This window comes from Anser anser (genome assembly GCF_964211835.1).
Source record: "Anser anser genome assembly, chromosome: 18".
NCBI lineage: Eukaryota > Metazoa > Chordata > Aves > Anseriformes > Anatidae > Anser > Anser anser.
The window spans coordinates 9,976,718-9,999,121 of NC_139739.1; the positions used below are offsets into that span (position 1 = coordinate 9,976,718).

The 22,404-nt window shown below is 57.3% G+C and overlaps 2 protein-coding genes across 2 annotated transcripts in view; one reads left to right on the plus strand and one right to left on the minus strand.

The window, feature by feature from the left end:
• On the minus strand, window positions 1–20,174 carry LOC310883399 (uncharacterized protein). Its single transcript, XM_083803630.1, has 8 exons — window positions 18,256–20,174; window positions 18,072–18,176; window positions 7,962–8,032; window positions 7,384–7,475; window positions 6,768–6,944; window positions 5,578–5,789; window positions 4,358–4,562; window positions 1–393 (listed from the first exon to the last, which is right to left on the minus strand). The coding sequence occupies exons 2-8, from the start codon at window positions 18,120–18,122 to the stop codon at window positions 230–232; spliced, it is 972 nt and encodes a 323-aa protein (XP_083659756.1). The 5' UTR covers window positions 18,123–18,176; window positions 18,256–20,174; the 3' UTR covers window positions 1–229.
• MMP11 (matrix metallopeptidase 11) overlaps window positions 11,316–22,404 on the plus strand; it is an 18,601-nt gene continuing 7,512 nt past the window's right edge. Inside the window, exons 1-3 of the mRNA XM_083803624.1 lie at window positions 11,316–11,556; window positions 20,087–20,337; window positions 21,558–21,701. Of these exons, the coding sequence (XP_083659750.1) occupies window positions 11,464–11,556; window positions 20,087–20,337; window positions 21,558–21,701 (488 nt within the window). The 5' untranslated portion in view covers window positions 11,316–11,463. The remainder of the gene's footprint in view (window positions 11,557–20,086; window positions 20,338–21,557; window positions 21,702–22,404) is intronic.

Consider the following 22,404-nt stretch of genomic DNA (forward strand, 5'->3'; position numbering starts at 1 on the left):
AGGGAAGAGGTGGGTAATGAGGGGCTGGGGAAGGCAGGGCGGGCGGCCTGCACGTGGGGCAGAGGCAGCGGGGTGTGGGGAGCAATGGTGCGGTCTAAGCCGTTGGCCAGCACAACAGCTTTTGCAGCAGCCCTCTGGATACAAACCAGAAGATCAAGGAAACCTGTGCAAGGCGTGGACGTTGTTGGGAGGCAGGAACACGTGGAGACGTCCCAGCTGAGCCCTCAGATCACCCACAGACAGGCTGGCAGACGCCAGCTTTCCCTTCAAACCAATCTCCTGACCATCGCTCCTTCCCTGGCACCGCAGCTGGGCTCCGGGGCCGCTGCAGGTCCGTGGCTGCTCGGTGTGTCCCAGGCCTGGTTACCTCCATCTTGGGATGCTCCTTCTGTCCTGGGGAGTTAAAGAAATTTCCAAAATTGACAAGGATCCGGAAATTGTCCAGGGGAAAAAAAAAATCTGTGCTACATTCTGGCTCCAGGGCTGTGTTCATACATTCAGCAACTTACAAAAAGCAGCTCTTTGGGCCGGTTCATTGACTGGCAGGAATTAGAGAGCTAAGTCACTGCAGGGTTGGTAATTAGCTGCTGTGAAAGTGTTTTGTAGAATCAAGTTTCTAGCGTGAGGGGATGAGAAAAGTGTTTGTAAAGCAAGCCAGCCCTGGGCTGCAGGAGCTGGGCAGATGGGGCTTGCGGAAGGACGGATGCAGCTCCCATGCTTCTGCGGAGAGGGATTTTGCCTGAAAATTAGATCGGTTTCTTCTGGGGAGACAGCACCCCAAATTCCTTCCTCCCGCAGCGCTGGGGAGCTCTCCTGCCCCGGCAGTGGTGCTGTGCCCCAGGCAGAGCACAACATGGCTCATCTCAGAGGGAGCAGCAACATTTTACATTCAGCATCTGCCTTTCTCCCACTAACAAACAGGAGAGAGCAGTTGCCAAACTGGCAAAATGTAAGTGACAAGCCCCTGTGTGGCAGCACCTGCCCCAATTCCATCTCCTAGCCCCAATTCCTGAGGGAAGGACGCTCATTCCTCCTGCACCCAGTCTGCCCCTGCCAGGCAGACCCACTCCTGCAGAGGGGGGAACAGGAGTTGAGAAAAAAAGGGGCAGGAGGGGAGAAAAGGACAAACTCAAAGAGCACCCTGCTGAGAGGAAGCCCCCAGGAAGAGACCCAGCTCTCCACATCAGTGTGGAGGTACTGCACCACGTCCTCTTCCCTGCTCCAGCATCCACAGCCCCAAAAAGAAGCTGGGCATGTGCTAGTGGGGAAGAAACGGGGATTTTGGGGGGTGTAGGGAATGCAAGACATCCAGCCATAGGAAATGAAGGCTCCTTGGTTCCACCACGCACACAACTTGCTGAAGGCTCCTGGGCTTCAAGCTGAGGGCGTCCCTTCAAGCTGCCTCTCTGGGACCCTTTGATTTGGTTAATTAGACACAAAGTTGTTCCGTGCTGTGGGAGGAAGGGTACGTGTTGAGGAACCTGGCTACCGATGCTTTACTAATGAGGTAATTCTGTGTGTCTGCCTGACAAGGCTCTGCATGCACAGCCCCACTCGCAGCCGTGTGCCCCCAGCCCCTGCGCTCCGGTCCCGCTCCGGCAGTCGGCAGCACCGGCGCTGCGAGCGCTGCACCACATCCCCCTGCACAGAGCCCTGCTAGCAGCGCTTCTCTGCACCAGGGCTGGTTTAACACAGCCCGTCTGCAGCTGAGTAACCCCACAACAGGGGCCAAACTTCCTAATTCCCTCTATTTTTCAGCCTAAATGCCATCTTTGGTTCTGTCCGGTAACTTGTTTCTGCCTCTCTCTTCTGCTCCAGAAGATCCCACCTCGCATAACCCAAGTATTAGGGCTTGCTTACACTTAAAAGGTAATTTTGGATTAAGGGACCCATAAATCTGGAAGTCAGCAGTTAACTTAATTCCTGGATAGTTCTGGAATGATTTAGTCAAAAATGGCCCTTTCTGAGTAATTCAGCGCACTGGCAGGCCCCCTCCAGTTAGCAGCAGGATCAAGTAAGACAAGGTTTGTAAAAAGCAGGTCTATTTTTTCCTACTGCTTTCTCTCTTGGTCTGAAAGCAGATAATAATCTCCCCCTTCGGAGCCTGCCTCACTTAAATCCTCACACTGTCACCGCTGAAATGTTGTTACAGAGATCTAGGAATTCCCCGAGCATTTGGATTTCACGGGGTTATTTCACAGGTAAGGAATGCAACGCTCTGCCTCCACGGGTCTCTTACACGTCTCCTTCCCCTCCATCAGGGCGACAGACAGCCGCCCTTTCTTTACCAGTTTCGCAGGGTGTTTGCTGAGGGGCACGGTGCCACCCCCAGGTTCCCACAAAGCCTTCTCCAGGCGGCTGCAGGGAGGGACGCGGCGGCGCGGCGCATCCCTTCCCCATCCCTGCCCCGTGCCGCAGCCAGCAGGTAGCCACCGGGAGATGCCTACAGAGCCTCCTGCCTCCCCAGCTACAGGTTTGCGCTTGGAGTGCCCTAATTACTGCATGCATGGGCAGATCTGGGCAGTGCTATGGGTGTACCTGAATTCAAGTTATTTAGGTTAACAGCAAATTGCACAGGATGGTTGCTCGGGGATCTGGGCAAACTATTCAAAGAAAAAAGAAAGCGTCTGATGAATTAGCCAATGTTTTTGTTTGTGGGCCATCCCAAAAAAAAAGAAACAAAACCTCCAGTTCTTACCAATGTGTTTGGTACTCAAAATTACTCCATGAATCATTTATGACCGAATAGATTGCAGTCAGTGGGTTTCTCATGTCCTGTTTGTATTTGTATCTTTGAGCCCTGGCTGGTCCTAATTTTGCCTGTGCTGAGTGGTTGATTTCAGTCTCCCAAGTCCCTACAGAGCTTTCAAGTCAGACCTAAATATGCAAGCCCCACTTTTTTATCCCGTGAAGTTTTTTGCAAACAAGTAGCAACTGACAGTACAAAATTGAGCAAGCTGCTGCCACTACAAGGAATTCACAGATTTTTCATGAGCACATGGGCTTGTTTTCTGCAGTGCTGCCTCACCGCTGGCTCCTCCAAGGGACAATGAAGAGTAACGTCAGAGGGAGGTGATACCCGATGGCACATCTGCTGCAGCACGGCGCGTGGCTGTATCTGACACTGAATGCCATGGGCTCTGAGCACCCACTTCCCACACAGATCTCTTGCTGCCTGCATCCTACCTCTGTCCCTTTTTAGCCAAAACACAAGGCTTTGAAATGAAGTACTTGCACTGCAGGGCTGATTCCACTGCGAGAGTCAGAGATGAGAAAAAGTAGGAATTAAGAAGTGTGGTGTCTAACTGGAGGAGCCACAGATGGCTCGACGTGACTGCACGGGAAGCGAAGGCAGCGCTGCAGAGCGCAATTTCAGCTTTCAAGTCTTGTGCTCCCAAGATCTACATGCCATTTCTTGGATGTGGTTTGCCCTGAGGGCAATCTCAACAGCTGTGAAGTTTCAGCAGATGAACAATGTAGTTTTTAATAAATTTCACAAAGCAAACAAAATGATTTTAACTCATTCCTGTAAGCCCACTGCCAGTGCGAAGGCTCTTCCTGACTTGAATCCATTCATGTCATGAGTGTTCCCCATTTGAAACCCAGGGCCAGGCTGCTGCAGCACACCAGAGCTACCAGCTAGATTGCTCTGCTCATGGTTTTCGGAGAGCCCTTCCCCATCAAAAGAGGTTTCCCTCAGCCATGCCCATGGATCCTGGGAGGTGTAAGTACATTTCTGCATTTGCCTGTTCCCCCTACCCCCCAGTAACCTGCTTGCGCAGGAAGGTACCAAGCAGGGAAGCTGGATTCGTTTTTCCTGGGGGCTGTTGCCTCCCAGCTGCTGCACAGACTGCTGAGTCGTGAGCACCAAACCTTGTACGAGGGATTCCCCTGGTCTCCTGGTGCGGAAAGAGGAGCCATGTGCTGATCCCAGTCAAGGGCTGATGTCATTAGTTGCAACTTAAAAAGGACCTGCATGTCCCAAAATTCCTCCATTAGTCCTAGTCAAGAAATCAACTCTTCCAAATCACCCTCAGCATACACTCAGACCACGAGGACAGCAATCACTGGGAGCAATGTGAATTCACCTGCTGAGACAAGATGGCAAACCTGAGCCCTGTTTTGTTTCCTTCACCACAGCAGAGTACCCATAAGCAGTACAACGAAAAAGTCAGGGCACGTTTGTTTCGTGTGTAGCTGAAGGATCTGAGCCGCAGTTTGCTGCCTTTTCTCCAGATGGGATCTGCCAGGCTCTTCCACGGAGTCCAAAGCAGCGAGCTCACACGCCCTCGCAGAAGATACCAGTGCTGAGCAGCCCTGGAGCGATCTCACACCTTCACAGGGCTCCCTGTTTTACCTGTGCTGCCCCGGCTGATGGGCTTGGGGCTTGGCATTTCCTCCTCATCCACATGTCTACCCAGAGGCCATTTCCCTCCGTTCTGGTCCCTGGCTGGTCTCACTTCCCTCCCCTCTGTTGCAGACACAGCAAACGTCTCCAGAGAGCTGCTCTCGGCTGTTTTCCCAAGCAGAGCGCTGCGTGGGGACTTACGGCTCAGAGGAGTCTGCAGTAAAACAACACGTGAGCGAATTCAGAAGCGAGGATGGAGGCTGTGTGTCAGGCAGAGGCATCTGTGACCTTTTAGGAGGCTGTTAGCACCAACTCACGAACAGCTACTGCTTTGAACTAAAATATTACATTAGCAGCTGCCTGCCCCCCTTTCCCTCTTCCCAAGCAAGGATGTAATGGCTGTATAGCAGCCTGAAAGATCCTGTGCAATGGTGCAGGCTCTACACAAACAGTCCACAGCCACCTGTGGCTCTGGGCCCTTTGTCTCAGCTCTCCAAAATGTCTCAGGACCACATCGCGCTCCTCTGCCCTACTGACACTGTCCAGTCCAGCAGCTCCCAACATCTGTTCTCAGTTGGAAATTTCTCCCTTCCCTTCCCTTCCCTTCCCTTCCCTTCCCTTCCCTTCCCTTCCCTTCCCTTCCCTTCCCTTCCCTTCCCTTCCCTTCCCTTCCCTTCCCTTCCCTTCCCTTCCCTTCCCTTCCCTTCCCTTCCCTTCCCTTCCCTTCCCTTCCCTTCCCTTCCCTTCCCTTCCCTTCCCTTCCCTTCCCTTCCCTTCCCTTCCCTTCCCTTCCCTTCCCTTCCCCTCCCCTCCCCTCCCCTCCCCTCCCCTCCCCTCCCCTCCCCTCCCCTCCCCTCCCCTTCCCTTCCCCTCCCCTCCCCTCCCCTCCCCTCCCCTCCCCTCCCCTCCCCTCCCCTCCCCTCCCCTCCCCTCCCTTCCCTTCCCTTCCCTTCCCTTCCCTTCCCTTCCCTTCCCTTCCCTTCCCTTCCCTTCCCTTCCCTTCCCTTCCCTTCCCTTCCCTTCCCTTCCCTTCCCTTCCCTTCCCTTCCCTTCCCTTCCCTTCCCCTCCCCTCCCCTCCCCTCCCCTCCCCTCCCCTCCCCTCCCCTCCCCTCCCCTCCCCTCCCCTCCCCTCCCTTCCCTTCCCTTCCCTTCCCTTCCCTTCCCTTCCCTTTCCCCTTTCCTCTTTAGAAGAACCTGACGGTGTCTTCTCCTTGTGTAGAGGACTAACACCTGGCCAGTCCAGCTGTGTCCCCAGCGCTCGGTCCTGCAGGCACGAGGGGAGTGCTCTCTCCTGGGTAGTGACGGTCCTGGCTTGCCAAGCTGGCCTGCACATCCCAGGGACAGGTGCTTTCTGCTTACCACAAGCAAAAGCACAGGCTGGGGCGATGCCCAAGCAATGCAGGGGGGCAGGAGCGATGCTTGTTGGTTCAGCGGGGTTTGCTGAGGAGGGGGGGAGCAGGAGGGAGATTGTGAGTTTGACTTTTCTGAGCAGAAACGAGTGTGAAGAATGCCTCAACCCACACCCTGAATTCCACAGCTCAGTGCCGGGGACAAGGGGAAGGAGGACAGGACGGGACATTTCCAGCAGACCCACGGCGTGTTCATAGCAGCCTCATCCCCGCAGCCCTGCCTCCCTCCCTCCCCCATCGCCTTCACATCTCGCGCTGCATTTTATTAACGCAGTCCCCCTTAGGCGAGAGGGAATCATATCCCAGGAGACATTCCAATCTCGGCTCCGCTTCGGAGGGGATCAGAGGGAGGCAAAGGTGGGGGTGTTTCACCAGGACGTCTCATTTGCGGAAATCTGGCAGGTCGAGCGCGCTGCAAGACGGCACTAGCAACCTCCTTATCAGACGCTGAGCCGCGGGCTGGAGCCAGCTCTGCTCCACGCTCACGCTGCGTCTCGGTGCCTCCCAAGGGCCGGTTGTTTGTGCTGTGCCCACGCTGCGGGCTCAAAGTTCAAAACCTGGGCCGGGGGCTGCTCAGCGCAGCTCTGCTACCAGGGCTTGCCCCTTTGCTCAGGGATGAGCGCTGCTGGGCACAGCATGCAGGCAGGCCCCTGCTGCCACGGGGGCTTGGCTGGGCCAGCACCCTTCTCCTGTGCAGTGTGCCTCAACCGCCAGCTTCTCACCGCATTCGCCCGCTGTGCAAGCCGGGGCTGACACCTCTTGCCCGAAATGGGAGCTGGCTCCCAGGCGTCTGGCTCCAGAGGTGAATTGTGTTGTGCACTGAGCCTACGCCAGGAAAATGCCAGCAGATGAAACTCCATCTCAGGCCAAGAGACGCGAAGATGGATGTGTTTTCCTTGCCCGGCTTATCTCGCAGGCAGCGCTTCTCACCGGAGCCCCGTGCTGTTTGTGTGCGCTCCGCTCCTGGCACGGGCTAGGAGCTGATTAGACAACAAACACCATGCCCTACCTCTCCCCGAGCCTGGAGCCCGCCGGTGCCCGCGCCGACCACGGCGGAGCAGGGAGCTGCTTGCTGGGGGCGAATCCCAGGGCTGGATGCAGCTGCAACAGGGCTGCGGGAGGAGAGGGGGAGGAAGAGCTGCACGGCCCTGCTGCTGCTCCAGCTCCGCGTGAGCTGCCGGGTGTGCTACACAGAGGGAGTTAATGGGGAAATGAGGGGGCTGCAGCTGCCTTAGCTGCTCCCCCATGGACCTGCTCCTGGGCCGAGCCCCCGACATGAAGAACATGCTGTGGGAGCACAGGGCTGGGTAAGGACCTACAGGGCACAGCAGCCTGGTCACACATGCTCCATTTTACAGCTGCGCAGGCGAGGGAAGGCAGGCTCTGGAAGGTGGGGTGCAGGACAGTCCTGCTACCCTCCTGCTTGCTCCTGGCCTGGGGGAGGCAGTGCCTGCAGAGCAGCTCATCCCCGTTAGCCTGCACCCAGCCCAGGGACTGTGCTCCAAGCGTGCCCCTTGATTTAACAAGGGCTGTATGCACAGCAGATCCTAAACTCAACAGACTCCATGGCAAACCCAGAATGAAAGTCAAAGTTTTTTTTTAAAAAGACAAAACCAAATAAATACCGAACAAGTAGTAGTGGCCCAAGCAAAGCTTTCTGGCCCAAGCAAAACTTTCTGGAAATTCATACTGAGGCTGCTGTATCAGCCCAGTTAAGCTGAAATGCAGAAAAAAAAAATCAAACATATTATTTTGGAATTTTGAAGGTGCATGGTTTGGATTCAGGACAGCCTGCACAAGTCATTACATTACAAAAATTATATTCTAAAAAGAGCTTTGAAGCAAAGGATTTTGCCAACCAACAGACGTTTTTACTTATTACTTTAGATACTACTTTTACACTTGTGAGTCCAGGCCCGAAGGCCAAATTTCCAGTGACCCCAAGTCCTCTTCTTGCCCCTTCCCCATGCTTTGGGCTGCCAGCTGAGGAAGAGAACCCGGTAATCAAAGGCCTGTTCGGGCGGGAAATCCTCCCCAGCCCTGGTGCTTACAAGGGCAGCTCACTGCGCACGGCCCCCAGCCTTGTTTGCACCTACCATCACCTGTACAAACACCCACTTTGGCTGCCCCCGGGGAAAACACGATGCCAGGGCCAAAGCAAAGGGGAAGCCCTGAAAGCACAAAGGTGAGAATAGAGACTTGCCTGATGGGGATGCGTTCCCATTTGTCACCCACAGACCGTGATGCTGGAGACATCAATTCATGACGCCTTACCTACAGAGCGAACAGGAAAGATGTTAGAAAAATCAAAAGGGTTTCTCTGTCCTGGGGCACTGGCTGCCGGGCCCCCCTCCAGCTGCTCTGGGAAATGCCCCGGAGGTGTAAAGCTCCGTGCTGACTTTGCAGGGAGCCTGAAGCCAGGCCCTGAGCCACACAGAACACAGCTGTGAAAGTCACACCAGGGAGGTGGCAGGAAACAAAAGGACTTTGGACAGACAGCCTTAATCCATTTAAATTCAGTTTCTCTCTCACCTCCCCCTTCCCCTTCGCTCAGAGACCTCTTCCCCCTCCTGCTCTCAGTCCAAAGTGCCACAGCAGTGTCTCACAGCAGTTTCACAGTGAAATGGCCCCATTGACCAGGAGAGTTATGCCACCTCTTTGCTGCTCTCAACAGAGAAGAGTCGGACCTGCCCTTGCTTTCCTTCCTCTTGTACACAGGTTGTTGCCTTGGTGCATTTCGAGGCTCGTGTTGTGATCAGCACCAAAGGAACAAAATGCTCAGGGACTGCGTCCAGCCAAAAGCTAAAACCCTGCAAACTGTCCCCCAAATCCAGCCAAATGGGGATTCCCCAGAGAGCTGGGAAAAGTGAGCAGAGGATGCTAGTTGTGAGCAAAAGGGCAGGGGATCCTCCAGCCACCCGTGCACACCGTTTCTGAGACCACAGAGCTCATTGCGCGTGTGACACAGCACAACAGGTTTGAGGAGAGGTTTCCCCATGTGCTGTCATCCCCGGTCCCACTGGCTTCTTTCCTCATCCCTGGTCCCATTGGCACCTTCCAGAGGTGCAGGGGGGCCCCCGCACTTTTCTCAAAATCTAGGAGTAAAAGAAAACATGCTGGACCATGTTAAGACATACATCCCACTGGTGCGAGATAGGAGGGGCAGCTGTCGGGCACGAAGAGCCGTGCGTGGGGATGCTTTATCAGCACCAGCAGCGACTGGCAGGACCTCCTGATCACGAAGGCTTCCACGGATCTCCTGCAGCCACCACAAGCTCGCTGAACCCCAGATTTGGCTCCGGCCTGGCAGAGGCTACAGGAAAGCAAGCAGGCAGCGCCTGCACTGAGAGATGTCAGGCTGTCGGCGTGCTGGGGCTGGGGTGGAAGCCTGTGCTCATCTGCCAGCAGCCCCGGTACAGCCAGCAAGTGGCAAACTGAGGTAGGGACGAGGCATGAACAGCATGAGCTCCCAGCAGAGGAGGGTTAGCAAAAGGGCCTGGGCTGGCCCCGTGCAGAAGGTGAGCACACACGCTCCCAACCCACCCATCTTTCTGCTGCTAACCACGTCCCTGTTCTGCTGGGAAATGTTGGGAAACCCAAACACACCATACACTTTCTTTTGTGTTCAGTGTCTTGGCAGGAGCCGGCCGTTCTCACGCACAGTCCCGTCTCTGCAAGGGCTGTGTTTCCCAGAACACCCCCTTCGAAAGTCTCCCTTTTTTAACAAGAGCCAAACTGCCTGTCGCTGCCTCGCAGGCTGCTCCCACGCCTCTCCCTGCTTCCCCAGGGCACCGACAGACTCCACTGGCATGGGCTGAAGGCACCGAGCTCCCGGAGACACCAGCCATTCAAATGAAAGACACTAAAGAAAAGAGACACAAAGCTTTCCTTGCTAAGACCCAGCTGTCTGGCTCAGAGCAAGGCAAGAAAGTGGGAACTGCTCCGCGTTCCCGTGCACAGATGGACCAGCAGGAGCGCACACTGCACAGCGTGCAGCCTGAGCCCTGTGAGCACTGCCTCCCTGCTTCTTCCCTCCTGGCTCCTCTCACAAGCCTCTGGGACACTCCTGACATGCTGCTCCGACACAGGGACGACTCCTGCCAGTCCCAGTGCTTGCGCTGGTGGGGCTGGGGCTGCGACCAGGCACGGAGCTCTGCAGCTGGGGGTGCCCCCACATTTGATCCGCGCCCTGCTGCTGGTGGGGCCAGGTCAGGGCACAGCTCCCGACTGCCTGCCACGCGATGCCGTGCGACTGCTGGCCAGGATTTCGCTTTTCTGCCTCCTCTCCCGTTGCTCAGCACTGCGGTGCCATGCAAGCACGGCCACCGCCAGGCTCGTTCTTCCTGCATCTGCTTATCGTACTCAGTATTTACACCCTAAATATGGTTCCCATAAAGCAAAACACGAACAATTGATCGCAGACAAATAAAACCGTCACACGGTCTGGGATGTCAGGAAGCCTTCCCAACTCCCTGTGCACCAGCCCAGGCAGCTGGAGATCAAAGTCTCCTTATTTACATACATTTCTTGAACCAATTTGCAGTTAAACTCTGTCTGCTGAGGGGATGCTGACACAGTCCAGGGCCACAGAAACAGGAACCAAGAAACCAGAGCTGTGCACTGCCTGCCTCCGTCTCCAGGCTGAGCGGATGGGGGCTTTGGCATCTCCAAAATGGGGTGCACCCTTCCTTCCCCTTCCTCAGCACCCTGCACAGGGAAAGCCTTCCTGCAGGTGTGGAGCGAAGGGCTGGGTGCACACGTATGGCTCCAGCCGAGCCCTTTACAGACAGAGCAGCGATGCAGACACGTTTCCTGCATTAAATCCAGAGGTCACATCTTCCCCGTGGGCACTGAGAGGCCTAGGCAGGCACTAAGGGTGTAGATGGATTGGGTTTTGTCCCTGGGAGGTCCCAAGGGATGGGGGAGCTGGAAAACACCTTCACTGTCCTCCCATCCACCCCCTGCTTGCAGCAGCAGAATCAGAGAATATCCCGAGCCGGGAGGGACCCACAAGGACCATCGAGTCCATCTCCTGGCACCACCCAGGTCCACCCCACGATTCGGACCACCTGGCGGAGAGCACAGTCCGAACGCTTCCTAAACGCCGGAGGCTGGGTGCCGTGACCAGTCCCCGGGGAGCCTGCCCCAGTGCGCGACCACCTCCGGGTGCAGAACCTTTGGGGAATCGTCCTTGGAGTCAGTGCTTTTGTGAATCCCCACAGCCAGCAGCGTCCGAGCCCCTTCCAGCCCGCCTGGGGACGGCTGGAGGAGCTGTGCCACCACAGACCTGAGGGGACCGAGGGCGCTGCGTGCCTGGGGGATGTCGGCCCCGCTTCTGGGAGCCCCCCGGGGGCCTCCTTCCCCGGCAGCGCCGGCTCCCGGGGCCGGGGCTGGAAACAGGGAGCCTGCGGTGGCTGTGGGGAGTTACCGGCCCCCCCCCACACCTCGGGGAGGAAGAGGAGGAGGAGGAGAAGGGGGGCGGCGGGGCGGCCCCCTCCCGGCCCGGCTCCGCCCGGGGGCCGGCGGCCGCGTCCCCTCAGCCCCGCAGCGCCGCGGCCCGGCGAGGGGAGAACAAAAGGGCGGGCGGGCGGGGGCTGAGGGGGGGATAAAAGGCGCCGCGGGACACCCCCATCGCCACCGCCACACGCACACCCCTAACCCGCCCCTCAGCCCCGGCCCATGTCCGAGCCCGGCCGCCGCCCGGCATGGCCCGGCCGCCGCTGCCCGCCGCCGCCCTGCTCGCCGCCGCCCTGCTGCACTGCGCGCCCGCCGCGCCCGCCCGCCGCCCGCACAAGCCGGTGAGTTTGGGGGGGTCCCACGGGGGTTGGGGGTCCCACGGGGGTTCGGGGTCCCACGGGGGCTGCAGGCAGAGGAGAGCTCGCTGGGGACGGGAGAGGAGGGGTGGGCGAGGAGAGCTGGCGGGAGGGGGGCTCTGGGACTTTGGGGGGCTCTGGGGGGCTTTCGGGGGGCCCTGGTGGGCTTGGGGGGGGCTCTGTGGTTTTGGGGGGGGGGCTCTAGGGTTTCTTCTTGCTCCTGCCGGGCACCCGAGCCACGAGCAGCTGTCTGTGAGGGTCTCGGATGGGAGCAGACAGAGGGCTCCTTGTGCTGGGAGTTGGGTTATCGGATCCGTGCGCCGCCGGCGTGCCATAAAGCGGTGACAGCGAGCGCCCGGTAGCAGCCCGGGGGATTAGCTCAGGTTCTGCGGGGGGTTTGTTATCGGCTCTGTCATCCGAGCGCTTTCTAACTTGGCTGCTAAATAGGCTGTGGGCTGGGACTTGGCACAGCGCAGCCTTGGCCCCCAACGTGCTGGTGGTATTCCCAACAAAATGTCACCGCGCTCGGCTCTGCCGCTGAGGAAGGTGAGCCGGGTGCCCCCGCAGCGATGGCACCGCTCTCCACGCTTGTTTCACGCAGACCCGAGCGCAGCAAGCCGCGGGCTGGGTGGTGTGTGGGGAGGGCAGGGCTCCGCCGGCGTACGGCCGCCGACGGCTGGTTCGTGCGGGACGTGTGCCGGGCTGGCGGGGTGCCTCGCGCTCGGCCGTGCGCACGCCGAGAAGCTGCTGCTCCTAGAGGGACCCGGCAGCCTCTGGTCCTGCTCCTGCTGCCACCAAGGACCCGTGGGGATCCCAGGGGACAGGGAAGCCAGCCGTGGGTTTCACACCCTCGGTCTTGTCCGTCTGCGACTCTCACTTTCGTGTCCTTCTGATGTGTGTGCAGCGCTGACTGCTTGCACAGGTTGGTTAGGGCCCCCCAGTTGGGAGCCGGCTGCCCCGAGGTGGTTTCCTCCTTGCCCTGGGACAGTGCTCTCCGTCCTGAGTGCTCATACTTTTGTCCTGGCTGCAGTAACTCCATGTGATGCTCCTACAAATATGTTTTGTTAGGGAACATCTCGTGCTGATGTGTTTGACCAGCCATGTGGAGTTCGGGGTTGTAAATCGATGTTTCATTCGGTCTTTGTGGAGATGGTGGCTGCACTGCTTTGGGGTTTGAAATGGACAGATGTTTTCCCATCCTTTCATATAGATGTCCTCTCCATCCCAAATAGATTCCTCTTTGGGTACATGTTCCTTAGCTGGTGTCAAGGCTTCTGAAGGTCATTCTGGTGCCTCTGAGGTACAGCCAGTGGTTGCTTTCACATACAAGTAAGGTGACAGCAACACCTCGTCCCTCTCCTAGCACCCGAGCCAGGGCACACATCAATGTGGAACGGCTGAAGGGGGACTGCTGGGTTGGCAGTAGCCTGTACACAAGTTTCTGGCCTCACCCCTTCTCTGCCCTCTCATAAGAGAGCTCTGCCATGCCATCACATGTTCTCCTGGCTGTTTTCACTCCCTCTGCACAAGGAGATGTTTCCCCATGTCTAACTGCAGCTATCTTCCTCCCTGTGCACCTTGTGCTGGCGGGTGATGAATGAGAAAGGAGCCAAAGGGCTGAGCTGGGAAGAGACTCGCTCCTAGGAGACAGAAGTCGGTGACCTCCTCGAGCTGTGCTAGTAGAAGGGGTGGGCACGGACCATGCTGCCAGCACCTCGCACCACGACTGGGGCTGTTAGGTGCTCCAGCACCAAGTCACAACAGCAGTAGTTTGGGGATGGAGGGGAAACAGGGGTTAAGATTCATTTTAAGACCCAGCTGCACAGCGCAAATTGCAGAAGAAGCTGTGTTCTTTGTAGCAAACTTCACAGCCCTCCTTCACTTTTACATTAACACCTAAAGAAAGAGAAAACAGAGCAAAACACAGGCGGTGCCTGGTGTCCACTGTAAAACTTGAGAACAAAAGAGCTGCAGTCCTCGGGGCAGTGCACGCGCGCACGCTGAATTCCTGCATTGCTTCCGTCTCCCCTGGGAAATCCAAGTCAGTCCCTTCGCTGGGAAACTCTCTCTCTCGGTGGAGAAGCGGTGGCACCTCCCCAGCTGCCAGCATCGTCGCTCGGAGCCGTGCCCTGTGGCTGTCCCCCTGCAGCCTGCGGGTCCCCGGGGTGCCCTGTGCTGCCCTCCCTGCAGGCGCCGGGGGGGAGCGAGCCGGCGAGGCAGCTCCTGCAGGAAGGGTTTGATTTGCACTGTTTGGTTTGGCTATTTAAATACTGCAGTGAGTGTTGGGGTAATTTTAGGCATGTTTATCCTCTGCTCTGGGAGAGACTCAAGACACATGTAAGCAGTTATTCTCCAGCGGGCTTGTTGTGTTTGTGCTTTCACATGCAACACACGCACACCCTGCAGTGTGGCAGACTCGGGCGGTGCTGAGCAAGCGGGCTGGAAAGGGAGAAAAGGGCAGCGAGGAGAGGAGCACTTTGGGGCAGACCCCCATGCACTTTACTCGCTCCCCTGTGCACATCCTGCCCGGCAGCGTAGCTCCGGGGGCTTGCAGAGGCAGGATGCAGGTGTAGGTCTGTTGTTTAAAAAGGGTCTTCTGTGGCAAAACTGTCCTGCGGTGACTTTTCACAGCAGAGACAGCTCGTTCATAGTAATCCCAAGTATGGCAGACGGGTAACTGGGGGGTTCCTGGATACTCTTACACTGTACTGATATGCAGCCTGTACCACAAATGGAAGCACTGCTCAATCTGCTTCGAGCTGTTCTCCTCACCGTGGGATTTAAGCAGCGGAGCCATCGCCATCTCACATAAGTGGCTCTGAAAATTAGCAGAGGGGAAAAACCCACCAGATATCTTCAGCAGATTTGGCAGGGAGACAGTGTTTGTGGGTTTGGAGGTTTCCCAGCCTGCACACCCGAGCAGGACACGCTCCCTGAGGGCAGAACATTTCCCATAGCTCGGGAGAGGGCTGCACTGTGCCCAGTGGCTGTACCAGTGGGAGATGTCCTGGCTGCTGTCCTTGGGCTGAGCACCAGTAGCTCGTTGCTCACCTTAACTTGGTTGTAAATGCACAATGAACAAAATATCTCAACCCTGTCCCTCCTCTGGCTGGAGCGTGCAGCATCCTAGAGCAGTTCCTTGGTTTCAAGGGTATTTCTAGGTCATCAGCCTAAGGGCTCCTGAGACCTTTTGCTGTCCTGGCGTCCTGGGGCTTGTTTCCTTGTAAGTACTCCTGTTTCTGGCAAACTGTTGCTTGGGTGACACCAGCAGTGTGGTCGCGGTGTTATTGATGGAGTAAACTCACAAACTGTCACGTAATTAAAGTGTCTGATAATAAAAATAGTCCTGCAGTGTTTATTCATTTGCTTTCTCTTGTTACATTGGAGCCCGGGCCTTTTCATTGTGACTGGGCATAAACATTTGCAGTCTATAATGTTTCATGTTCCACGTTGCTTAGGAAAAATAAACATTTTCCCTTTTTTGTTGCCAACAACAACTATCGCCAAATAATCCGGAAACAAACTGTCAGGCCCCAAGAGGTCATGCTTGGTGGTGCCACGGAGTATGGGAGCGAGTGGAGAGGAACCTCCAACTGCGTGCACGAGGCCTGGCACTGCAGCACCTCCCGTTTGGCCAAGGTTTGGCCTTGCCCTCTGTGTTCCTTCTGCTCTGCCCTAGGACAGGGCTGCAGCCCAGCACAAAGGAGCCAGTCCTGTTACAGACGTATTTCGTGCAAGCAAAGAATTCCCAGTTAGAGGTGTTGGGAGACTGCCTCTTTCTGGGGGCAGGATCAATAAACCTGGTGGCTTTGCCTACGCATTATTTCCAGTGAGTTTCCATTGTTTCCATAAACAGCGCCTCTTGACCAGGAGCATGCTCGGCTCAGGGGCTGACCAGGCCACAAAAAAATCTGTCCTTGCCATGAACTTTCAGCTGTGGCATTCACACCTTTGCAGACATCCAGCACCACACTTCTGGGACGCAGCCTGTCCCCGTTCTCCACTCCAGATTGGAGTAGCTCCAGCTTTACTGCTAATTAGCAGCTGTAGCCACACTTTCAAATCCAACCCCTGCAAATCCACGCTGGGCTGAGAGGCAGGCTGGCCAAAATACTGGTACTCTGTGCATGAGGAAAACAGTGCTGATGTCAGGCAAGGACATTACTGCAGGCTGCTCAGGGGGTGCAGAGCCTCTGGGGGGCACAGCCACGCGACAGCGGTCAGAAGCAGGGTGCTGGAGCTCTCCTACATGAGAGTCGCAGGAGAAAACATCTCTGTTCTCCTTCCCCACACACTGAGCTAAGGGACGGAGTGCTCCACGGTGCAGACTCATAGGTGGGAGGAGGATAATCCTGCTAGCCAAAGGGGCAGCAGGTACCAGGGCCTTGCCAAACAGTCTGCGTAACAGAAGGAGAAAGCAGGGAGAAATGAAAAAGCAGCGGCAGAAGGGACAGGGAGGTGGGGAGAAAACCCATCAGCTCATCTCCCAGCAGAAGAGGAAATAGCCCCCAGCGACAGGGGAAGTATCCGAGACTGATGGGATTCGTGCTGTAACTTGCCCAGTCCCCCCGATGTGATGGGAGGGGGTCGTCTTTCATGTCCGTGCTGCAGGAGCAGGCAGCAGCCCAGTCAGGGCGGTAATTAGCTGCACGACAGAAGACAAGTCTGCGTACAGGGCAGGCAGCAGAGGATGGACCCAGGCGGGGGAGAGCACCGAGACTGTCAGTGTCAGACAGCAGTCTCGCTCTTGAGTTTTTTATATACCCATTTTAGCTGTGCTGCTCCAGCTGCTTCTCCTGGGAGGCTCTGGGGGGCGAGTGCTGCCCAACATACTGAGGTTAAAGATGCTCCTGGCTCCTCGGGATGGCTGGAACACTTCCTGGGAAGCTTGGCTGGTGTTCATCTGGCCCCAGCAGAGCCAGAGTGATGTCTGTTGTGTCACAGCACTCAAGGGCTGATACAGCTGGAAGGAGCCGAGCGGGCAGTCTGCACCTCCACAGTGGTTTCTGCTCTCCCGTGGGATCTGTCCTTTCCCTCCTGTTCCCCCTCAGCCTTTTGGTCACAAGGCTGCTAGGAAGAGGCGCTTTCTTTGCGCAGCCCTCTCTGCCCACAGCTCTGTTCTTCTGCTGTCCTCACTGCCTTCTTCCCTTGGTTTCGGGCCTGGCAGCCCCTCAGTGCTTCTGTTGTGCAGACAGTTTGCTGCTCAGTGTCTACTGCAAAGCCCTGGCCCCTTCCCCCGGCTGCAAGCTGCCTGTTCCCAAGCACAGCAGCCATCCCTGACCGTGGGCTGTCCCGTGAAGGGCAGCGCAAGTGGCTGCACACAGCCTGAGCTGGAGGCTCAGAGGCAGGCCCGTGCATGGGAGGGTTTTAGGGGGCTGGGGGGCAGCCGTCCCTGGGGGAGCTGGCAGGCTCCCTTCCCTGCAGCCCTCAGCTCCCCCCGGCCGGTGAAGGGGGATTGCTGTAGGGTGAGGCAGGCTCTCGTCCTGTCTGGTTTCCCGTCTTCCCTGCAGGCGTTGTCCCTGTGCTCTGATCCAGCTCTGCACTCTGAATGCCTTCCCTGGCTTGCAGGGACCTCCCTTTACTTCTGGTCTCCAGTAATCCCTTCCCCTCCTGTGCTGGGATGGGAGAAGTGGGGGTGCCCTGATGGTTACCCAGCAGCCGGCGCCTTCCTCGGCCTCTCCACAGGTTTGTACTCACTTCAGCAGCAGCACAGCCCAAAACAAACCCCCAGGCATACAGCTGGGGCATGCCACAGCCTGGGAGAACAAAGCAGGAGCTCCCTGAAATTCCCACCCATCCCAGAGAGGGGTGGCTGCCGCGTGAGGTGGGAAGGATGCAGTCTCAAGCGAGAGGATGTCTTATCGAAGCCCTGGGAAGTGACTGCAGCGAGGTGTGTCCCGACAAGGAGGCTGAGATCTCCAGCCTGACACGTCTCCTGAGCATTGTTTGGCAAGTGGTTTCTGCCCGTAACATTTCCCCTTGCCGACTGCGCCTGCAGTGGCATTTTCCAGCCCTTTCCTGCCATCGTGTTAATGTCGGTGCAGTGACGGCAGAGAGCGACTCGCTGCCCTGCCTCTGTTTGTCTGGGGGCGAGTGGGCAGCAGGGCAGGTCTGACCTCCTGCCTCCGGCCAGGGCACCCACGGCGTCCCCTCCCTGGCCTGGTGTCCCCTCCCCGGCCCGGTCACGCAGCTGCCCGCAGCTCTGGGTGGCTGGAAGCTGGAGCTGGAGCCAGTGGCCTTAAGTTAACCAGAGAGACAAAACCAACCTCCCCTCTGCCCCTGCACAGGGGCTCCCTCAGGGCAAGAAGGAACCAGGCAATTCCTCCTCTATGCCCCTGCTCGGAGGAGGGCGATAAATCTCCAGTTTACGCCAGTGCTCCCAGCCAGGAAGCCAGCAACCAACTTTCCCTCCACCCATCAGGCCCCCCGCAGTCTGAGTGGATCTCGTTAGCATAGCCAAGACAAAAAAAGCCCATCTGGATCAGCTTCAACTTGCCTACCTGCACGACTCCTGTCCCAGCTCCACAGCGAGGGCTTTCCCCAGGGTCCATCTCCACTCCTGCTCCCCACGTGCCTCAGAGCAGCTGCCCTGCGCCTCCTGGTCCCTGGGAACGCAGACATATTCATCACCCCATGGCAGCAGAGTGAGCCTGAGCAGTGTGAGCAGCACGAGGAGCTGAGAACCTTTCAGGCTGGGCTTAGGTGAAAAGCACCTGCAGACACAGCTGCCATCATGTGCTTAGCAGAGGGTCTCATGGGGGCTGAGAGCAAGGTGTTGGCCAGGACACGAACCTTATGAGTGCCTTCTGCCAGCTGTCCTGACATCAGCTGCCCACCCAGACAGGGTGCCAGGCAGCTCTCAGAGTTCCTCTTGGAAGGACAGGTATCTATCTCCCGCCTGGCAGGGCTCCAGCGTTCAGTGGGAGCAGCCTGGTGCAGCCTCCCTCGGTCCGGCCACCCCACGCGTCCTCCTTTCACTAAGCATTAGATGGAGGCCCCGTGCCACAGCTGGTGGGCTGGGCAGGCTTTGCTCTATGGGACGTAAAATGGCTTTTTTTGCACTTTTTAGTGAGCAGTTCCTGGTGTGTCAAAGTGCAGAGGGACACCAGGACGGGGTCAGTGCAGGGTGGCAGGTGCTGAGCCCCAGGCTGGCTGCAGGGGAGGACAAAGCAGAGGCTGGAGTGGTTACAGAAATACCAAGAGCAGGACACCTGAACTGCACCTCGTGCGACCTCCCTGGCTCCTGCGCCCGTCTGTGCATCGCTCCGAGGCACGGGGCCATTGCAGAGTCGGAGCCCAGTAGCGGAATTAATGCCAAGGGCTTCACACTTCATGTCTGCCCGCATGAATGGACTCATTGTAGGGGAGCAGAGCGACGGCAGCACGCTGATTACACGGCATCGTGGCAGTGCTGGCCTCACGCCAGCCCGGCCTTCGTGTCCCCAGCTGAGCAGAAGGAGAGCTGGGCTGGAAGAAGGCAGCACTCTGCAGGGGAAGGAGGGGACCCCTAAACCTACCTGAGCCCTGTGGCACAGAGCCTGCCTGAGCAGAGATGTGTCACTGCTGCGCCTTGAGCCCTCCTGGTGTTCAAGCACCTTTAGATTTGGCTGCACAAAACCAGGCAAAAAAATCTGCACTTGGATCTGGGGCTTGCGCAGTGCGGATACGCAGGGACCAAGCACCCCCTCACCCCACAGGCCTCGCAGCACATTGGAGATTAACCTTGGGTTGTGTATCGAGGCAGCTTGTGCCCCATAATCCTACTGTTAGGTGAGAAACCAATGTGAGTCAGCTAATTAGCACTAATTAATGCTGTGGAGGTGACCTTATCCCCAAGCAGTGCCACAGGCACAGTGAGGCAAGGGGAGATGGTCCTGTCCGTCCCTCTCCAGAATCAGTGACCTCAGGCAGTGACAGGAGCTGGAGGGACGGTCACTGCTGCTCTGTGCTGGGCTCCGAGTCAGCCCCAGATCCGTGTGTCCTGCTCTCCCTCCAGCTTGTGCTGTCCCCCAGCCGTGAGGGCTGCTCACCACACCAGGACACCACAGCGGGGAGAACAGGGAGCACAACTGCCTGCTGTTGGACTCAAGGCTTCCTCCCATTCACATCACCCCTACCAGGCCCAGGAGGGAATACAGGCTAAAAGGATGTGGGGCAAAGGGGGAGAATTTACTCCCTAGTGATTTGTTTCGTTTTTGGAGGGTCTGGTTCTCATCCACAGTTTGCAAAAGCATTTCCTGCAGGCCAGCTGCCAAGGAAAAGTGGACCAAAAATAGGCCGGTGCTTAGGGGGTGCCATGGCATCAGGCTGCTCCCAGGTGTGACCCAGCCTGGGAGCAGGAGCCCAGGGAATGAACGGGGGACATTTGTGGGGAGCAGGACGTGCCCTAGCAGCAGGGGAACAGCCGAGGGAGAGGTGGAACTCACCACTGCAGGACTGCTGTGGGCAGACGGCCATCACTGCATCGGGACCTCTCTTCCCAGACACAAGTCACGGCTTCGCTTTTCTCTCCTAGGACGTGGCTCGAAAACATCACACCTGGAAGGAGCAGAGTCCCTGGCTGCTGTCCCTGGTGAACGCCGTGGCGACCGGCGTGCCCACCAAGGGCTTCCCCATGGGCGCGGGTGAGCAGGCGGCTCGCTGGAACCCGCCCCGGTGCGGCGTGCCCGACCTGCCGGCGCCGCCGGACGGCCAGAACGGGCGCAACCGGCAGAAGCGGTTCGTCCTCTCGGGGGGACGCTGGGATAAGACCGACCTCACCTACAAGTAAGGAAGATGCAAAATGGGAGTGAGGACAGTTTGCTTCTCCCTCCCCGAACCTCTCCGTCTGATGTTCCCTGTCTGCAGCTCACACAGGGCTGCCCTCACCCGAACAGCCGGCCTGGCAGGGCAGCCACACACCAAGAACCACCAGCGGGATCGTAGCCAGCGCCTCCCCATCCCCTCACACACAAGCTCCCCTAAAAGCAGCTGCTCACCCACTCCTGTCCAAACATCTTCTGTGCAGCCCCAGCATCATCCCCCGCACGTGCGTTCGCTTCCCAACATCAAACCCCACCTCACGCCGAGCGGAGCCTCCGCCACCAGCCCGCTCCTGCTGTGCTTTTGTCCCCCCCTCCCCACCCCCGGCCACCTTTCTGTGGGATCAGCTCACAGTTTATTTTAAAAAGACCCTTTTATGCTGCTATTATTGATGTTCCCGTAAACAGGACTTCAGCGTAAAGTTTTGCCCAAATCAGCCCACACCTTCTCAATTGCAGATCTGCTGAGCAGGCTTCAGGGAGGGTTGTGCTTCCTGCCCAGCTGCCCACAGGGGCACAAGTGAAGGAGTGAGCGCAGTCATATGGACTTTGACAGCGTGTACATCATATTGTGTTTAATTGAGTGCGGGAGACTCTGTTCCTCATGGTGTTAGGAGGCTACAGATAACAGAAAGGCTTCTTCCTTTTTTTCTTTGGTCAAGTGTTAAAGGAAGAAACACAGCTGAGATGAACGCACACCAACACTGTTAATGGAAGGGAAAGAAAGCTCCCTCTGCGGCAGACCTGACACTCTGTTATGTTGTAGGGGGGCAGAAGAGGCACCAGCTGCTGTGAGCAAGCCCAGGTTTCCAGGGGCAAAAAACGCAGAGGTTGAGGAGCTGACATCCCATCCCACCACTCCCAGGCACCTCTGTGGGGGTGGACTCACAGAGGACAGACCTGGAAAACGCTGCAGCCCTTCGCTCCAGAAAAACGTAGTTCTGTGAAGCTCTGCAGAGAGCTCACCCCTGGGCCCACAGCCCAAAGGTTTTGGCACTGATGGGATTTGTTGCTTGGAAGAGGGTGCTAGAGCAGTGCCTCTGTGGATTGGAGATGCTCTGGTGTGGCAGAGAGGACGGAGTGGCAGCCCTAACGCCACTGATCCTACAAATAGTGTCTTCATAACAGCAGCGTCCACGGGACAGCAGCTGATGCTCTCTTCACCTGCTGTCTGTTGCCTTTCAGAATTATCAGGTTCCCGTGGCAACTTGTAAAAGCCAAGGTGAGAAGGACCATCGAGGAAGCTCTGAAAGTCTGGAGCGATGTGACGCCGCTGACCTTCACCGAGGTGCAGGAGGGCCGGGCTGACATCGTCATCGATTTCACGAGGTGAGCGCGAGGTGAGCGCGGTGGGCAGCCGGAGCAGCACCCTGTGCGAGACCCCGGGCTGCAGCCGGGGTGCAGAGCTGCCAGCACTCAGCACAGGCACTTAAACACTCACATTTCTGCCTCCAGACGCGGGGATGTTTTTGTTTGCTGTCAGATGTGGGCTGCTTGGTGTAAGCGCAGCTGTTCCGTGCTGGCTGTGCGCAGTACCGTCACCGATCCTTCATTAATTTTCCGGGTACATTTACGTTCCTCTGCCCACAGGCTGTTTTCCCAAGTGTTTGTTTTGACGTTACATCTTCAGGTCCTCCATCCTGTCCCTTGACTGAAAACGTAACTGTCTGCCCAAAGACAAATATAGCTCCTTGGTTAAAAGAACCTTGGCTCTTGGCCTGAAATTCACTTTTGGCAAAAGACGCACGGGGGCAAAGACTTCCCTCTGCTGCCTGTTTGCACAAAACTAGTGACAGCAGTGGAGACTGTCCAAGCGGTGATGTGATTCACGTTCTGTGTATTTGCCTGTGCCTCCCTCAGCTCTCTAAAGCGGTCACATCTCTCGTGGGTTTCCTTCATTTGTCACCAGTGGGCTTGGCTTGAGCGAGGACCCGAGGGTTTGGCTGGGTTCTCTGCAGGCGGCCCCTCCGCATCCCCCCGCCGCTCAGCTGCGTCGGCTTGATCTCGGTTCTGGCAGCCACCTCCTTAATTC

What these genes read in the sequence shown, in the direction of transcription:
- LOC310883399 (XM_083803630.1), bottom strand. Translation starts at nt 18,122, where the DNA reads ATGGACCCTGGGGAAAGCCCTCGCTGTGGAGCTGGGACAGGAGTCGTG. An exon ending in GGGCCACTACTACTTGTTCG is followed by an intron (nt 6,945 to 7,383) that starts GTATTTATTTGG and finishes CCCTCTGTGTAG; the next exon opens with CACACCCGGCAGCTCACGCG. An exon ending in GGCTCCAGGCTCGGGGAGAG is followed by an intron (nt 5,790 to 6,767) that starts GTAGGGCATGGT and finishes CCCCCTCCTCAG; the next exon opens with CAAACCCCGCTGAACCAACA.